At 41.6% G+C, this 15,726-nt stretch overlaps 2 protein-coding genes across 8 annotated transcripts in view; one reads left to right on the plus strand and one right to left on the minus strand.

Annotated features, from left to right (window-relative positions):
• IFT122 (intraflagellar transport 122) overlaps positions 1 to 5,304 on the minus strand; it is an 88,024-nt gene extending 82,720 nt beyond the window's left edge. For 6 of the 7 annotated variants that reach the window (XM_046668346.1, XM_046668333.1, XM_046668325.1 and 3 more), the window contains exon 1: positions 5,164 to 5,304. In XM_046668346.1, coding sequence (XP_046524302.1) covers positions 5,164 to 5,204 — 41 coding nt within the window. In that variant the 5' untranslated portion in view covers positions 5,205 to 5,304. Of the gene's footprint in view, positions 1 to 4,952; positions 5,123 to 5,163 lie in introns of those variants that run through there. The other variant, XM_046668364.1, reaches the window with a different exon arrangement.
• Positions 5,305 to 5,483: 179 nt separating this feature from the next.
• Positions 5,484 to 13,842, plus strand: MBD4 (methyl-CpG binding domain 4, DNA glycosylase). Its single transcript, XM_046647439.1, has 8 exons — positions 5,484 to 5,783; positions 7,260 to 7,490; positions 7,907 to 8,760; positions 11,124 to 11,198; positions 11,276 to 11,410; positions 12,018 to 12,167; positions 12,716 to 12,819; positions 13,765 to 13,842. Exons 1-8 carry the CDS (start codon positions 5,695 to 5,697, stop codon positions 13,840 to 13,842), a joined length of 1,716 nt encoding a protein of 571 aa, XP_046503395.1. The 5' UTR covers positions 5,484 to 5,694.
• The last annotated feature ends 1,884 nt before the right edge of the window (positions 13,843 to 15,726 follow it).

The raw sequence follows: 15,726 nt of genomic DNA on the forward strand, positions 1-15,726 counted from the left end.
TCGAGGGGCAGTGGGTGGCATGGGGTTATTGGCAGCAGGAAGAGGATCCATAGGCAATCCCAAGTCCATAAAGACTCCTCAGTGTCGCCTCTCCATGACCTCCAGTGGTTTGTCACTTCTGGCCCTCTTCTTGTCATTCCTATTCATACACTCTCTCTAAGTCTGACATGGATTTCCTTCTGTCACAGTCATACTAGCCTTCCAAAGTACACTACTGAAGGAAAGAGGGCAAACTGGGGCTTGGAAGACAGGCTTGTTGGCTTTCTCCTAGTGGCCTCAGACTATTTTTGTCTGGGGCCTACTTCATCTGCCCATTCTATTAAGTATGCCCAGCCCACAGGCACCTAGATGGCATCCTGACAGCTGGTGGGCACTGCTACACAGCTTGGTACACTGCCTTCTTAGTCTGTGACTCGCCCTACAGCATTTAGCCAGTAGGTCTGGCCAGGCCCATCCGTGCGCCACCATTTATTGGGACCTGAGCAATCCATTTAACTCTCAGAGTCTATAACCTCCTTCTGGAAAATGGTGTATTAATACTTGACTCATCAGCGCCAACACCCCTGGTCGTGGGGAAGATCAGGACTAAATTGGAAAGTATTTTGCAAAGGGTAAAGGATTACTTTAGTGTAAGGTATAATTTTAAACATTTGTGAATCCCATTTGGTTAAAGTTCTGATTTTCCAGTATAATTATCACAAGGTATGGTTCCTCCACCATTCCTTTAAAAAGCCAATTGAAACAATGTATTTCTGACTAACTTATGTAAGGCCTCTGTCTCCTAATGTGTTTTATTTCTTCCAGGTGCACCCTGAAGACCATAAGTTAAATAAATATCATGACTGGCTTTGGGAAAATCATGAAAAATTAAATCTGTCTTAAAACTCTTTGAAGTTTTCAAACTCATTTTTTATATGCTGCTTTGCACTTTGATTCTTAAGAGCTCAATTAAGCATAACCAACTACCTTTCCAGGCACATAGATTTTAATCAGCCCAACTGGAAACCCAATCAATGTTTTCTTAATATGTGTGCCACTGGTAGATCTTTGCTACTGAATGTGCTAGAACATGTTTTGAGTTTTTTTTAAAATAAATTATTATTTGACAACAATCCTAAAAATGTATCTGACTTTTCCAATAATGAAATGTGATTTGAAGGTGAAAAAAACTTTTCTAAACTAGCAATAATACAAAGCAAACTTCTATCCACTTGCTCAAGGAGAAAATAGACTTTCTGTCCTCTTTCTATAGAAAATGATATTATACAGTCGTTATATAAAGAAGCAGTCAAAGTTTTCAGCCAAACATGTAAGAAAAGACATTACAGGGTGTATTAGGCAGTCAGCTAGCCCTAGTGGTCTAGTGGTTAAGATCCGGCACTGTCCCTGCTGCAGCCTGGGTTCGTTTCCCAGTTAGGGAACCACACCACCTGTCTGTTGGTTGTCATACTGTGGTGGCTCCATGTTGCTGTGATGCTGAAAGCTGTGCCACCGGTATTTCAAATACTAGCAGGATCACCCATGGCGGACAGGCTTCAGCAGAGTTTTCAGACTAAGACAGACTAGGAGGAAAGACCTTGCCACCCACTTTGAAAAAACTAGGCACAAAAACCTCATGAATAGCAGCAGAACATTGTCTGATATAGTGCTGAAAGGTGAGAGGATGGCGCAAAAAGACTAGGCAAGGTTTCACTCTACTGTACACAGGGTCACTAAGAGTCATAATTGACTCAATGGCACTAACAACAACAAAAATTCTTACCGTACTTAGAATCTGTACAATTCAATTTAGCTCTGAATTATATAATCTTCTATATTTTACACTTCTATATTTTACACTGCTTCTATACTTTACACTGATACTATCTTGTGCCCTTAATTACAGTCATGTGCAATTTGAGGGCAACGACCCTGTTTTACACATTTGTGGGCCCACGGTGCATGGCATTTGTCCTAGACACATAGTGAATATAATCAACAAACTGACAAGGTTTTATCTTGGACCCCTCGGACTGTAACTATATCATGAGATCACAGAAACTCAGAATTAGAAGAGACTCTAGACCTTGTCATGAAGTCCAACTCCCCTGCCAGGGCAGGAATTCCCTATAGATGGCCATCCAGCCTCTGCTTGAACACTTCCGGCTGGGGAGCTCACCCATCACCATCCATAGCAAGGAGGCTATTAGTACTGTAGGATGGCTCTCTCCTCGCCTGCCCCCTTTTAGGAAAAGATACATCCTCAGATTCCATGGCAGAGAGACAGAGGGTGAGTTCTGAAAATTGTCCTCTGCCAGTCCTGTGCCCACCCCACGGTACACTGAAGTCTCAAGATGCCTCTCTAAATCCTGCACAATCTGACCCACCTCCACTTACCTGCTTTGGAATCTAAGGCAAATTATGTCACCTCATTAAGTCTCGGTTTCTTCAGCTGCAAATGGGGTAACAATTCCAACCTCACAGGTTGTTGTGGAGATTAAATAAGGTAACACATGTAAACATTGTCTGGCCTACAGCAAGTACTCAGTAAATACTAGCTGGTGTGGACGGAGGGTTATAGCAGAGGCTAGCATGATTGGAATAAGGCAGGCTGGCCAAACAAGGCATCATGGCTGAGAAGAACCTGGAACAGTGCTTTTAAGGGAGAAAATGAGGGAATTCAGAGAAGAATAAGAGCATTTGGGAATGGCCTTGGATAAGAAAACAGAGTTTTCAGCTGAACTGAAAAGCATAAATTTAAATGTTAGCGGGAAGGGGGGAGGGGTGGAGTAGGACCGCCTAGTTAAGGGCATAATTTGCCAGCGAAGTTAATTGGGAGTCACTCTAGGTTTACGGGAAGTGAAGGAATGGCTCACAGCAGCAGCACTCGGGAAAGCAAATCCCTGCTGCTGTGAGAAGGTCAGAGCGGAGCTAAAAGAGCAGACAGGAGGGCAGGTTCAGTTCTGGGCGACTAATCTTTGACATCCGGGACTTTTGAGTTCTACCACCTGTTTCTTAGAGTTGTTTGTTTCGTTTTGTCTCATTCTGGGCTATCAGCTGGCCTATGTAACTGCCATCAGGATTGCTGGTCTATAGAACCTCTCTAGCCCCTATTCTAACAGGTTGTTTCAAACCTACTGGGCCAAATGGGCCAAAAAACAAATAACAAATCTTCGTTGATCATTCATTTGCTCACTTATTCACTCATTCATGAATACATCTATCCATCACATAGTCACAAGCACCCTTGACTTCACTAGGCTCTGGAACAATTTGGAAATGAATAAGGGGTTTATAGACTTCTGGGATAAACAGATTCACAAATAACTTTTACAATAGACAGATTCTAAGTACCACAAAGAGGAATGAACAAAATTCTATGCCAGGGGTTGAAAACTGGGAGCACATCAGGCTGTATTTGGCCAGCAAATGTTCTGTTTGGGCCACATGGTGTTTTATATTGTTTTTTTTAGATTAGGTGCCAACATTTAAAAATTAGGATACTTCACACAAAAACCCAGATTTCTAGCTTGTGGTGAATAGGAAGATCTGAGCACACGAGGCCAAATCCTGCAGGGTGGTACCTGGCAGGAGCTGAGCGGCAGCTGCCCTGTTTAGGCAGAGCATGAGCTCTCCAGTATGCCACGATCTTTGCCACTCCCTATTACTCTCTGACGTCGAAGCCAAACATTCAGTTGCTAGTTAGCAGCAGCTTGTGCTGTGGGTACTTTTGTAACAGACTTAAGAGAAAAGTAAAAAGAAATGTTTTTACTCAAATCTCTGTTAAAAGTAGAAGTGAAAGATATACTGGTAGGGCTATGTGTTTCAAGAAAAGTGGAGTGTAGAATAGAAAAATACTCCTAGGGAAAAGAGACAGCTCCTTGTGTTTAAGATGCAAGTAAACATCTCCCATTTGTCTTGCCTGTCTGACTCCTGCAGGCATTGGAGTTTGCAGCCTCTGTAACATGGGGAAAAATTAATGTAGTGGCTAAGAGCACTGGCTTTGGAGTGAGGAAGAAAGTTGGCTTCACCCCTTACTCACTGTGTGACCTTGGCAAATTATTTACCCTCTCTGTGCTTTGAGTTCCTCATATGTAAAATAGAGGTAATTACAGTACATACCTAAGAGGGCTGTTGTCAGGTGACAATGAGATAAAAGATATGAAGTTCTCAGCTAGTGTCTTGCATGTAGTAAGCATTAATTATTACTAATGCAGAGTTCAAAAGAGAGAGCAACCATCTCCAAAGGGAGCTTTAAAGGATGTTTGGGATTTCCATGCGAGGAGACAGGAAAGAAGGCATGCTTTCCTCACACAGAAAGGGCTAAGAAAAGACAGAGGGAATGGCAAATAGCCTGTTCCAGTGGCCCAAACAGAGGCTTGACAATGAAGTTGACAAGATCATCCAGGACCACCATGAAAGTCAGGCTGAGGAGAACTATCCAATAAGTCAGTATTTCCCAAAATGTGGCACTGTATGGCGGGTTTAGGTGATAAAAATGGAAGAGGACATTAGATAACACTGAATCATAAACCTTCTAATCAAGCCTAGGTCTCGGTTGCACACTCTTTGTCCCTGCACCTCTCTGACCGCCCTTGCTAAACCTCCAGTTCTCGAGAAGGCAGACCTCAGGCTCAACAGTATCCAGCCACAACTTATTAACACTGTTTCTCCTTGCTTTAAGTTTTACAGTTACCTTATTATAGTGATACTGATTTTGAAATATGGAGCAATCAAGTTTTCTCGTAAAATCATAAAACGTAAAATCATATTTAAGCGAAAATAAGAGAGACAATTTAGACAAAAACGTCAAGTAAACAAGAGTATGGGTAATACGTACGTGGACGTGGCAAAAACTGTGAAGTGTGCGAAACACTGTCGTGGGTGTAAAATGAGCCCAGGACGGATTCGCAGAAAGGGAGCGACAAGACCAGATTGTGATTACGTGTAAAACCGCCTCGCCAGGCCTGTACCTCACGCGTGGCACATCTCTCTTCTCCCTCTCCAGACCTCAGTTTCTCCATCCGCAAAGGGACGTTGCAGTCGCCCAGACCCGGGGTTTAGCGCCCTCAGCCCAGGCCGCAAGCCCGTTGCCCGTGGCAACCACGGGGGTTCTCGCAATGGCTCCCGCCATCACCGCCGGGACCCGGCCTCCCACTCCTCCCGGACTGCCCTGCTCCTCACCACTGCTCGGCTTTATCTCTCCACGTCAACACGGCCCGCATCGCGACTTCCCTCACGCCTCGGACCCCTCCTACCCGCCTCAGCTACAGCCGCTTCCCCGCGAGCCACTTTGGCTACCTGCGCTACCCCTGGCAACGCACATGCGCAATGAGCTAGGCGCGCGGCAGAGAGTTCCCAGTGCGCATGTCTAAAAGGGAGAGCTGCGACGGGAGCAAAAGGAGAGGGAACGGGAGGCTAGAAAGCGTCTGCGCAATTAGGGCGCGCCGGATTGGTCGGAACGGTCGGGGGGCGGTGCGTCCTCCTCAACAAAGGATTTGATTGGCTGAGCCGTGGAAATGGCGGCTGTGGCCAAGAGGGTGACGTAAATGCCGCTGAGGAGGCTGACAGACTTGGACTGCCTTCAGCTTTTTGTTTCAGCCTAGCGCTCTAAGCTGGAGAAGTTTTCACATCCTTACTCTGTTCCACACCCAGGGTGTTGCATCTTCTCAGTCCGTTGCAGAGGCCGGAGCCCGCTTGAGGGGCACAACTGGGATGGAGACTCCGAGCCTGGGGGACTGCGGAGCTGCCCCCTCGGTCAGCTCCAGTGAGCGCCTACTCCCAGCCCGGCCTTGTGACCTCCGGTAAGCTACTGTCCCCTTTCGAGCCTCAGTTTCATCACCTGTAAAATGGGAGCGGGGAGGAGAAGGTGGGTAGCCTTTGTAACCTAGGGTCGACAGAGCCGTCGAGGCCCACGGGGTTAGTTATAGGAGATGAGGCCGGAGCTCAGGTTCTCCTCCGGTGGGGTCAGCCCTGGGGTGCTCCCGACCTCCTTAGCCAAAGTGACGAGGGAGGCTTTGCGGTGCAAGAAGCCGTCTGCGTGGCTTGGAGGATCCTAGGAAGACCTTGGAGGAGATGTCATGTTAAGCTGCCAGGGGCGCCCCAGAAAGGGATGCTCTGAGAAGTAACAGGAAGCGCTGGTCATTCGTCGAGTACTTGTTTTTGTGCGATATGGGGCTAAGATGATTTAAATGCTTTTTTCCCCCCAAAATTTAATCCCTAGAAAACTGTCTTAAGAGGTATCACCTCCTTTTTACAGATGGAGAAAGGAGACTTTGAGAGATTAGATGATTTGCACTTGGACACATAGCTAGTAAATGGCAGAGCTGGATTTGAACCCAGTCTGTTGATCTTAAAGTTTGTGTTCTTTTCACCAGGTTTTGGTCTCCTTATGTCTAAAATTGTGAACTATATAATTTCTTAAGATCCACCCAGCTCCCCAAAATTATTTAACTCCAAATTACATCAGACGACCTTGATTCTAATTCTAGTCAGTAGCTCTTGCTTGATTTTCCTATTTGTAGAGAAAAAGTTGGATTAGACATCTCTGTAGACCCATCCAACTTTTAAAATGTGTGATTTAGTGGTTAGGATACACTCTACTGAGATTTTTCAGTAATAGTATAAGGGGAGAAGTGTTCGATCAAGATTTAGTAGACCTGAGTTCTGGTATCAGTTCTGCAAGTAACTTAATTTTCCTGTCACTTAATTTTGTCAATGAAATGAGAGTAATCCTTATCCTGCCTACCTCAGAAGTTTATCATGAGGATCAAGAATGAAAGAGATTTGAAAATTCCATATCAGAAATTATTTACATTTTAGAGGGTTACAGCATTTGATTAAAGTAATAGACACTCCACTCCCAGTAAAATGCACATATACATAAAATTTTTACCTCATTTAATTAGGGGGGAGGAGGGTGTCTCACTGACTCCTTTAAGCAGTTCTGTTGATCCCAGGTTAAGAGCTCAGCTGTTGGTTTATATTTTTAAACTTGTGCCAAGTGTCACCAGAAATCTTTATAACAGCATTATTCAATGATTAACAAAAAATTTTCTAACAAATAACTTGAGCTTTTCATTGTGCAGAGATTTCCAACCCTTTTTAACCCATGTTGGAGGACAAAAAGATATTCCCATAGCAAGACTGGTCCATACTGATTTTAATCTCTCCCGTAGTCCAGATAGTCCATGTGATTCCTGCTCTACGTGGATTGAAATTGAATAAGCAGAGGAAAATAAATTTTAAATGAGCTAATCACTTGTACTTTGTTTTTTCAGCAAGGAAGATGTTGCTCCGGGATCAGAGACAGTGGGAAAAGATGAGAAACAAATGGTGATAAAAAGCAGCAGTGAGTGTAATCCCCTGCTACAGGAACCCATTGCTTCTGCTCAGTTTGGTGGTACTGCAGTGACGGAATGCCATAAGCCTGTCCCATGCGGATGGGAAAGAGTTGTGAAGCAAAGGTTATCTGGGAAAACAGCAGGAAGATATAATGTATATTTTATCAGGTGAGTATGCAAGGTGATGAAGATAGTACAGCCAAATAATTTTGTCCAGACAGGTAATGGGAAAGCATAGCAGGAATCTTGGCTTTTAAAGTTTTTTACCATAGAACCATTATGGATCCTGTTCCTTCAATGTCACTGGTTAATTATATCAAGTGATTTGAGAACAAGTACAGATATTTTCTCCTACTGTGAATGGTTAATGTTAAGGTTGCACTTAAGTTATATTTGTAAAATTATTTTGTACTATCATATAGGAAACTATTTAAAAGTACTATTTTATCACTATTTTTTATTTTAAATGACAAATGCCCATTGCAGCATTTGGAAATTATTAATAAAAAATCTGAAATGTTCTATTCTTTTTAAAAATCACTTTTATTTACTAGAAATAAGTTTCCTTTAATGTCATTTTCTAGCCCACAGGGACTGAAGTTCAGATCCAAAATTTCACTTGCTAATTATCTTCACAAAAATGGAGAGACTTCTCTTAAGCCAGAAGATTTTGATTTTACCGTACTTTCTAAAAGGGGCATCAAGTCAAGGTATAAAGACCGCAGCGTGGCAGCTTTGCCATCCCAACTGCAAAACGAAAGTAACAGTTCAAACCGGAACCTCAGGACTCGAAGCAGGTGGAAAAAAGATGTGCTTCCTCTGCCAAGTGGTAGTTTGGAATTACAGGATAGCAGAGGACTATCTAACTTTACTTCCATTCCTTTGCCTCTGAAAGAAGAGGAGGATGTTAATGATGCTGACTCCAGAAAGGTTAGAAAGTCCAAAGGAAAGGTGACTATTTTGAAAGGAATTCAAATTAAGAAAACTAAAACAGGCTGCCGGAAGAGTCCTTCAGCTTCTGTTCGAAGTAATAGAAAAAGAGAATCTGGGTATAATAAGGCAGATGCTGAAAGTGAACCTGTTGTGCAAGAAAGTCAGCTTGATAGAACTTTCTGCATTTCTGATGCCACAGCAAGCAACAAGACCCTCAGTGTGACCAGTGAAGAAAAGAGACTTGTAGAAGAAACATCATTGAGTTCAGAATCAGATTTTCATTTTGAACAAATAACTTCTGGTGTCATAAACAAATTACGTTCAGCCAAAGAAGCAGAACCCAACAAGAAGTGTGAGGATGCCTTTTTAGAATCTGAGGAAATAACAAAAGTAGACGCTGGGGAAAGGAGGGAACATTTGCATATGGACATTTTAAAATGTGGCTCTGAAATGAACAACTGCTTACAAACCAAGAAAGACTCTACTTCTTTGAAAATATTTCAAGGTATTTGGTGCACTAAAGTGCTATTAAATGTGACGAGTTTATACTCCCGGATTTTGTATTTCATGCCTATACCCAGTTAGGATGTTGGAATAGAATGAAGAAATAAGGTATCAGATACATTACAATCAGATACAATATCAGATACATTCTACCAGTTGATATTAGTACCTTGTCTAACCGATCTTCAAGCCCTTTCCTATGGCAAAGAAGGAATCATCTGGCTACTGCCTTGATGCCTCAGCAAAGGAGAATTGTGCCATTAACAGCTGCTACCATCCTTCCCTGGTGCAATAGCTGGAATTCTCCTCCACAGTGCTTTCCGTTCTTCCCATTTTCTTTCCAGCCAGTAATCTTACAACTTTAGAGAAAATGAAAAGGCTTCACTTGTGAAAAAGTTTGAGGAAGACTCCCTTTGTACATAAATGGTTAAGAATAGTCAGTGTCTTTTTGCACCCCTCCTGTTACTTATTACTGATGGGTGACTTCCAATTTAATTTTGTATATATCATAGTCATTTTTATCTTCTATTGTAATGCTTCTCTAAAATGTTTTAGAGCTCTAAATAATTCAAAACTGTAATCGCATAGTTCATCTATTATTTATAATATACTCTTAATACAGAATTCAGAGCTTAGAAGTTTTGCCTTTATAGTACCTCAATGAATAAGAGAGAAAAAGGAGATCTTTTGAGCAGCCCCGTATTAGTTATTTATTATGCCATTATGGTATAATGAATAACTCCTTTAAAGAAGAATAGAATACTCCTTTAAAAATAATTTTACTTACAGTCCTGTGGGGAGATGGCCAGGACACATTGGTGCTGCAGGAGGTTAGACTTGATTTCTGCTCTCAGTCCTACTCATGGTTTTATGTCCTTGCTGTGCCTGGGATTTCTCTAGGTACTAGGAACTGCGTAAGAATTCTTCAAGTCTATCCTTTAAAGACTTTCAACTTCTTAAAGACTTGAGGTTTATGTAGATTCATTGCTAGTATAATGGACAAATAAAATATGAAAAACATCCTTTTTGTGAATAAAACAGAAGTATCCTTTTCATCTTTCCTATATAAAGAAGTCTAGTTCTCAACCTAAGATGAAGCACCTTTAGGTTAATAGATGTCCAGTGGAATAGTAAAGACTTTCCTGTTGGCTTAGTTAGGAATTGCCAAGTAAACTGAGCTGCTGTTTCCTAGTAACAAAGGGTGCTAGCTAGTAATTATTTATGGGAACCCACAGAAGAAATTATCTTGTAGCTAGTAAGAGCAGTTTCCTTTGTTCTCTTTTACTTTCTACTAGACTTTGCCTGTTCAAACTAGAATGGCAAAAAAACACTAGGCTAGTTCTCTGGAGACCAGGATATTTGTCCCAATCTAGAGTCAGTCCCACTGTTGTTTTGGGATGGTTGCTTAATTTCTAAGTCTTGGTGTCTTCATCTGTGAAATGGAGGTATTAACCCTCACCAGTGCTGTTTTTCACATCAAGAATATTGTAAAGTAAAATGAGAAGTGAAAAAGAGGGCTTCACACTATACAAATGCAAGGTATTATTAACAGACATTCAAATTTAGAGGGTATGGCTTATAGGGAGTATTAAATGTGATAATATTAGAAACTTTGAGAAGCCTGGTAACAATGGTCAAATAGTCTTTATTACATTACCTGAGCTGTCCAGGAGATAGTGGTCTCAGGTGTTCCAAGGTCCAAATCTTAGATTTTTCTGCAAGTTCTGTTTTATCTGTTTCCTTTTGTTTTTTTTAGTAAGTGTAAATATATTCACTGCAGAAAATTTGGAAAATATAGAAAATTAAATGGTTCATTTTATTCTAATCTTTTAAAGATTTTTTCTTTTTTTATTAAATTGAGATCATGTAGAATGTTGCTTTTTTCACTTAAAAGTTAATAAGATGAGAAGATATTCGTGATATAGTCTCAAAAATATTTTAATGACCACATAGTCCAAATGTGTCATAATTTAAAATAGTCCATATTGTTTCTAATTTTTCACTACTATAAACATAAATCATAGAGAACTAGAGTAACAGAATGGTTAAAGGCATGGACTCAGGAGCCGGACTGCTTAGATTAGAATTTCAGCACTGACCCTTACTAGCTGTACGACCTTGGGAAAGTTACTTAGCTTCTCTGTACGTCAATTTCCTTATCTGTAAAGTGGAGATAAAACAGTACCTAGCGTAGAGGTCATTAGTAGAGTTAAGTTGGTTAATCTTTGTAAAGTGCTTAGAATAGTGCCTGGCACATACTGAATGCTTTATAAGAGTGTGCTGCTGTTATTCTTATTTGTGCTCCTGAATATTTCTGTAGGCTAAACCGTAGATGCTGTAAACACATTCACTTTTCCTTTTCAGAAGACACCATCTCACAGACACAAAGAGAAAAAAGGAAAACAAGCCTGTATTTTTCCAGAAAATATAACAAAGAAGGTATCCCTTTCCCAGTCTGAAAACCAGATTTTAAATCTGTTTCAGGTGTTCAACTCTGATGCTGTGTGTTTGTTTAGGTCTTAGCCCCCCACGACGCAAAGCCTTTAAGAAGTGGACACCCCCTCGGTCACCTTTTAATCTCGTCCAAGAAACACTTTTTCACGATCCATGGAAGCTCCTCATTGCAACAATATTTCTCAATCGGACCTCAGGTTTGTGGATTCTTTCCATCTTTATCTTAGTAGAAACAGTGTGAGAAGGAGCACTGAATTGATTAGGAGACCTGGGTTCAAGTTTGACTTTGAGTCTGTGTGACCTCAGGTAAGACCTTCCCCTTCAGCCCTCAGACACTTCACCTGTGAGAAAGATAGATTAGATGACATCCAACAGCATTCTTAGCATTAAGTAGCAGATTTTCATGTATTTTCTACTTCCAAATTGGTTTTGGTCATCGGTGAAAATTAGTTACTTAACATTCCTCCACCCTGTCATGTATAAAAGCATTTCTTTGTCATTGGATGCTTTCTTTAATGTCATTGGCACCTTGTGTTCTGTATACTTTTAAACTAGTTGTCTGATAATCTGATTATTTAAAAACTAATATCGTACAAGGCCAGGTTTTAGCATAATTTGGACTGTTAACCAAATAGTTGGTTTTTGACTCTGAAAGTGGTTGCTAATTCAGGTAATGCTTCTCATCAGTGGTTTAAAAAGAAAAAAAAAAAAAACTCTATATTAGATTTATAGATAAGGAAGTACCTGAACCTAAAATCAGCCCATCTGGAGACTTGTAACCACATAGTTATTTTTACTTCCCAGGCAAAATGGCAATTCCTGTACTTTGGGAGTTTCTGGAGAAGTATCCTTCAGCTGAGGTGGCAAGAACCGCAGACTGGAGAGATGTGTCAGAACTTCTTAAACCTCTTGGTCTCTACGATCTTCGAGCAAAAACCATTATCAGGTTCTCAGGTATTTTCCCATGTACCCAAAGGAAGAAACATAAACCGTGCCTGTTTAAGAGAGCCACACCTTAAACTTTAATGTCCTCTGATGCTACATTAATAGAGCTCATTCAGCTCAAGCACCAAAGGCATTTGAAAACAGTCTCCTTGCCCCAAAGTGCAGTCTCCCACTGACCCAGGCAATAAATCTTTGCCCAGCACTGGGTCAGTCCATGTGGGCAGAATTAGAGGAAGAAGTCAATGAAGCAGAAAGCCCAGTTGATCTCAAGGACATTACCTCTGTCTAGTTAGCACAACACAAAATAATAGTGGTTAGTTAGCTGAAGACAAGCTGTTTAGACAAGGGTGCTACAGGAATTCAGAAAGAAGAGCAATCACAATGGGAGGTTGTTTGTTTCCAATGTTTTGGAAAGAAATTCCAAAATTTCACAAGGGAAGGAAAGATTCTTTCCTGTCCTTTCTGCTGTTCTCTCTATCCAGTCCCCCATCACCACACATTTAGGGGAAGTATTTTTTCTAGAAGCTGTCCTGATATGTGGGGTGTTGTATTCTCAGATGAATATCTGACAAAGCAGTGGAGGTATCCAATTGAGCTTCATGGGATTGGCAAATATGGCAATGACTCTTACCGAATTTTTTGCATCAATGAATGGAAGCAGGTAAGGCCCACTCCCAGCCATTACATCTCCAGCACATTTTGTCTCTGAGGCAAAGTCAGTCCACTGTTTTGGCTAAAACTGTTTCTTGGACACACGTGCTATTAGTCACAACCAATTTTCTTCCAAACTCGAGGGGCAGTGGGTGGCATGGGGTTATTGGCAGCAGGAAGAGGATCCATAGGCAATCCCAAGTCCATAAAGACTCCTCAGTGTCGCCTCTCCATGACCTCCAGTGGTTTGTCACTTCTGGCCCTCTTCTTGTCATTCCTATTCATACACTCTCTCTAAGTCTGACATGGATTTCCTTCTGTCACAGTCATACTAGCCTTCCAAAGTACACTACTGAAGGAAAGAGGGCAAACTGGGGCTTGGAAGACAGGCTTGTTGGCTTTCTCCTAGTGGCCTCAGACTATTTTTGTCTGGAGCCTACTTCATCTGCCCATTCTATTAAGTATGCCCAGCCCACAGGCACCTAGATGGCATCCTGACAGCTGGTGGGCACTGCTACACAGCTTGGTACACTGCCTTCTTAGTCTGTGACTCGCCCTACAGCATTTAGCCAGTAGGTCTGGCCAGGCCCATCCGTGCGCCACCATTTATTGGGACCTGAGCAATCCATTTAACTCTCAGAGTCTATAACCTCCTTCTGGAAAATGGTGTATTAATACTTGACTCATCAGCGCCAACACCCCTGGTCGTGGGGAAGATCAGGACTAAATTGGAAAGTATTTTGCAAAGGGTAAAGGATTACTTTAGTGTAAGGTATAATTTTAAACATTTGTGAATCCCGTTTGGTTAAAGTTCTAATTTTCGAGTATAATTATCACAAGGTATGGTTCCTCCACCATTCCTTTAAAAAGCCAATTGAAACAGTGTATTTCTGACTAATATTTCTGACTAACTTATGTAAGGCCTCTGTCTCCTAATGTGTTTTATTTCTTCCAGGTGCACCCTGAAGACCATAAGTTAAATAAATATCATGACTGGCTTTGGGAAAATCATGAAAAATTAAATCTGTCTTAAAACTCTTTGAAGTTTTCAAACTCATTTTTTTTTCTTTTGAGGAAGATTAGTCCTGAGCTAACTGCTGCCAATCCTCCTCTTTTTGCTGAGGAAGACTGGCCCTGAGCTAACATCCGTGCCCATCTTCCTCTGCTTTATATGTGGGACGCTTGCCACATCATGGCTTGCCAAATGGTGCCAAGTCCACACCCGGGATCCGAACTGACAAACCCTGGGCCGCTGAAGCGGAACATGCGCCACCGGGCTGGCTCCCTCAAACTCATTTTTTATACGTTGCTTTGCACTTTGATTCTTAAGAGCTCCGTTAAGCATAACCAACTACCTTTCCAGGCACATAGATTTTAATCAGCCCAACCTAAACCCAATGTATGTTTTCTTAATATGTGTGCCACTGGTAGATCTTTGCTATTGAATGTGCTAGAACGTGTTTTGAGGTTTTTTAAAATAAATTATTATTTGACAACAATCCTAAAAATGTATCTGACTTTTCCAATAATGAAATGTGATTTGAAGGTGAAAAAAACTTTTCTAAACTAGCAATAATACAAAGCAAACTTCTGTCCACCTTGCTCAAGGAAAAAAATAGACTTTTGTTCTCTTTCTATAGAAAATATTACACAGTTGTTATATGAAGAAGCAGTCAAAGTTTTCAGCCAAACATGTAAGAAAAGCTATTACAGGGTGTTTTGTCTGATACAGTGCCAGAAGGGGAGAAGATGGCACAAAAAGACTGAGCAGAGTTCAGCTCTGCTGTGCACAGCGTCGCTAGGAGTCAGAATTGACAGCACTAACAACAAATTAGGCAGTTAATTAATAAAAATATTTTTACTAAAACTAACCACCAAAGAAAAATTAAGATTCTTCTGTCACCATGTGTTCTTGCTGACTCTGCTGCCTTGTAGGAATTGGAGATTTGGCCCCAGCATCCATTCGATAACGTAATGTGAATATCTGCCTGCAGCTCTTGTTTCAGAGTGTTGGCTTCTGACTCGTGCATTTTTACCTTGATCCCTTTGTGAAAACTCAAGCATTTACCCATCTCTCATCCTGCAGCTGGGGGATAGGAGCTTTTAAGCTTTATGCCTTTTTTTTTTTGGAAGATTAGCCCTGAGCTAACTGCTGCCAATCCTCCTCTCTTTGTTAAGGAAGACGGGCCCTGAGCTAACATCCGTGCCCATCTTCCTCCACTTTATATATGGGATGCATACCACAGCATGGCATGCCAAGCGGTGCCATGTCCGCACCCGGGATCTGAACCGGTGAACCCTGGGCCGCCAAAGTGGAATGTGTGCACTTAATCTCTGCACCACCGGGCCAGCCCGATATACCATTTTTAAATACAGGTAGTATAATGGTACAGCTCCAATACTGAAACATTTACCTTAGAAAGAACTCACCAAATAAAAAAAATCCTTAGTTACTAAGTCTCAATTACCAGTTACCATTTTAGGGCATAATTTGAAAATTAAATTGATTGAAAAATACATTGGTAGGGGAGCTTCCTTTGTTGTAGGGTGGAATGTGAACAGAATCAGGATACAGTGTGCTGTGGGGCTGGTTGGTTGTGTCCACTTTAGTGAGCGAATTTCAGTTTTTAGAGAGGGATGGATTTTGACCAGAGAACAGGAAACGCCACACACAACCCCAAGCAAACATCCACTTTATAACTTCCTATCAAATTTTTATTTAACAGACATCAAAGTAGCACTTACTAAGTACAAAGCTCTGTGCTGGGGAGGGGCACAAGGATGAAAAGGCTCTGTAGAGACCCTCACAGGGAGAGAGAAAGGCACACACAATAATAAAGGGGTAAGGTGTGAGGACAACATACCCAAACACTGCAGCTAAGAGTCTAGAGGGATCCCTGAAACCCTGGCCACAGCT

Source organism: Equus quagga, chromosome 1 (assembly GCF_021613505.1).
Source record: "Equus quagga isolate Etosha38 chromosome 1, UCLA_HA_Equagga_1.0, whole genome shotgun sequence".
NCBI classification, from domain to species: domain Eukaryota; kingdom Metazoa; phylum Chordata; class Mammalia; order Perissodactyla; family Equidae; genus Equus; species Equus quagga.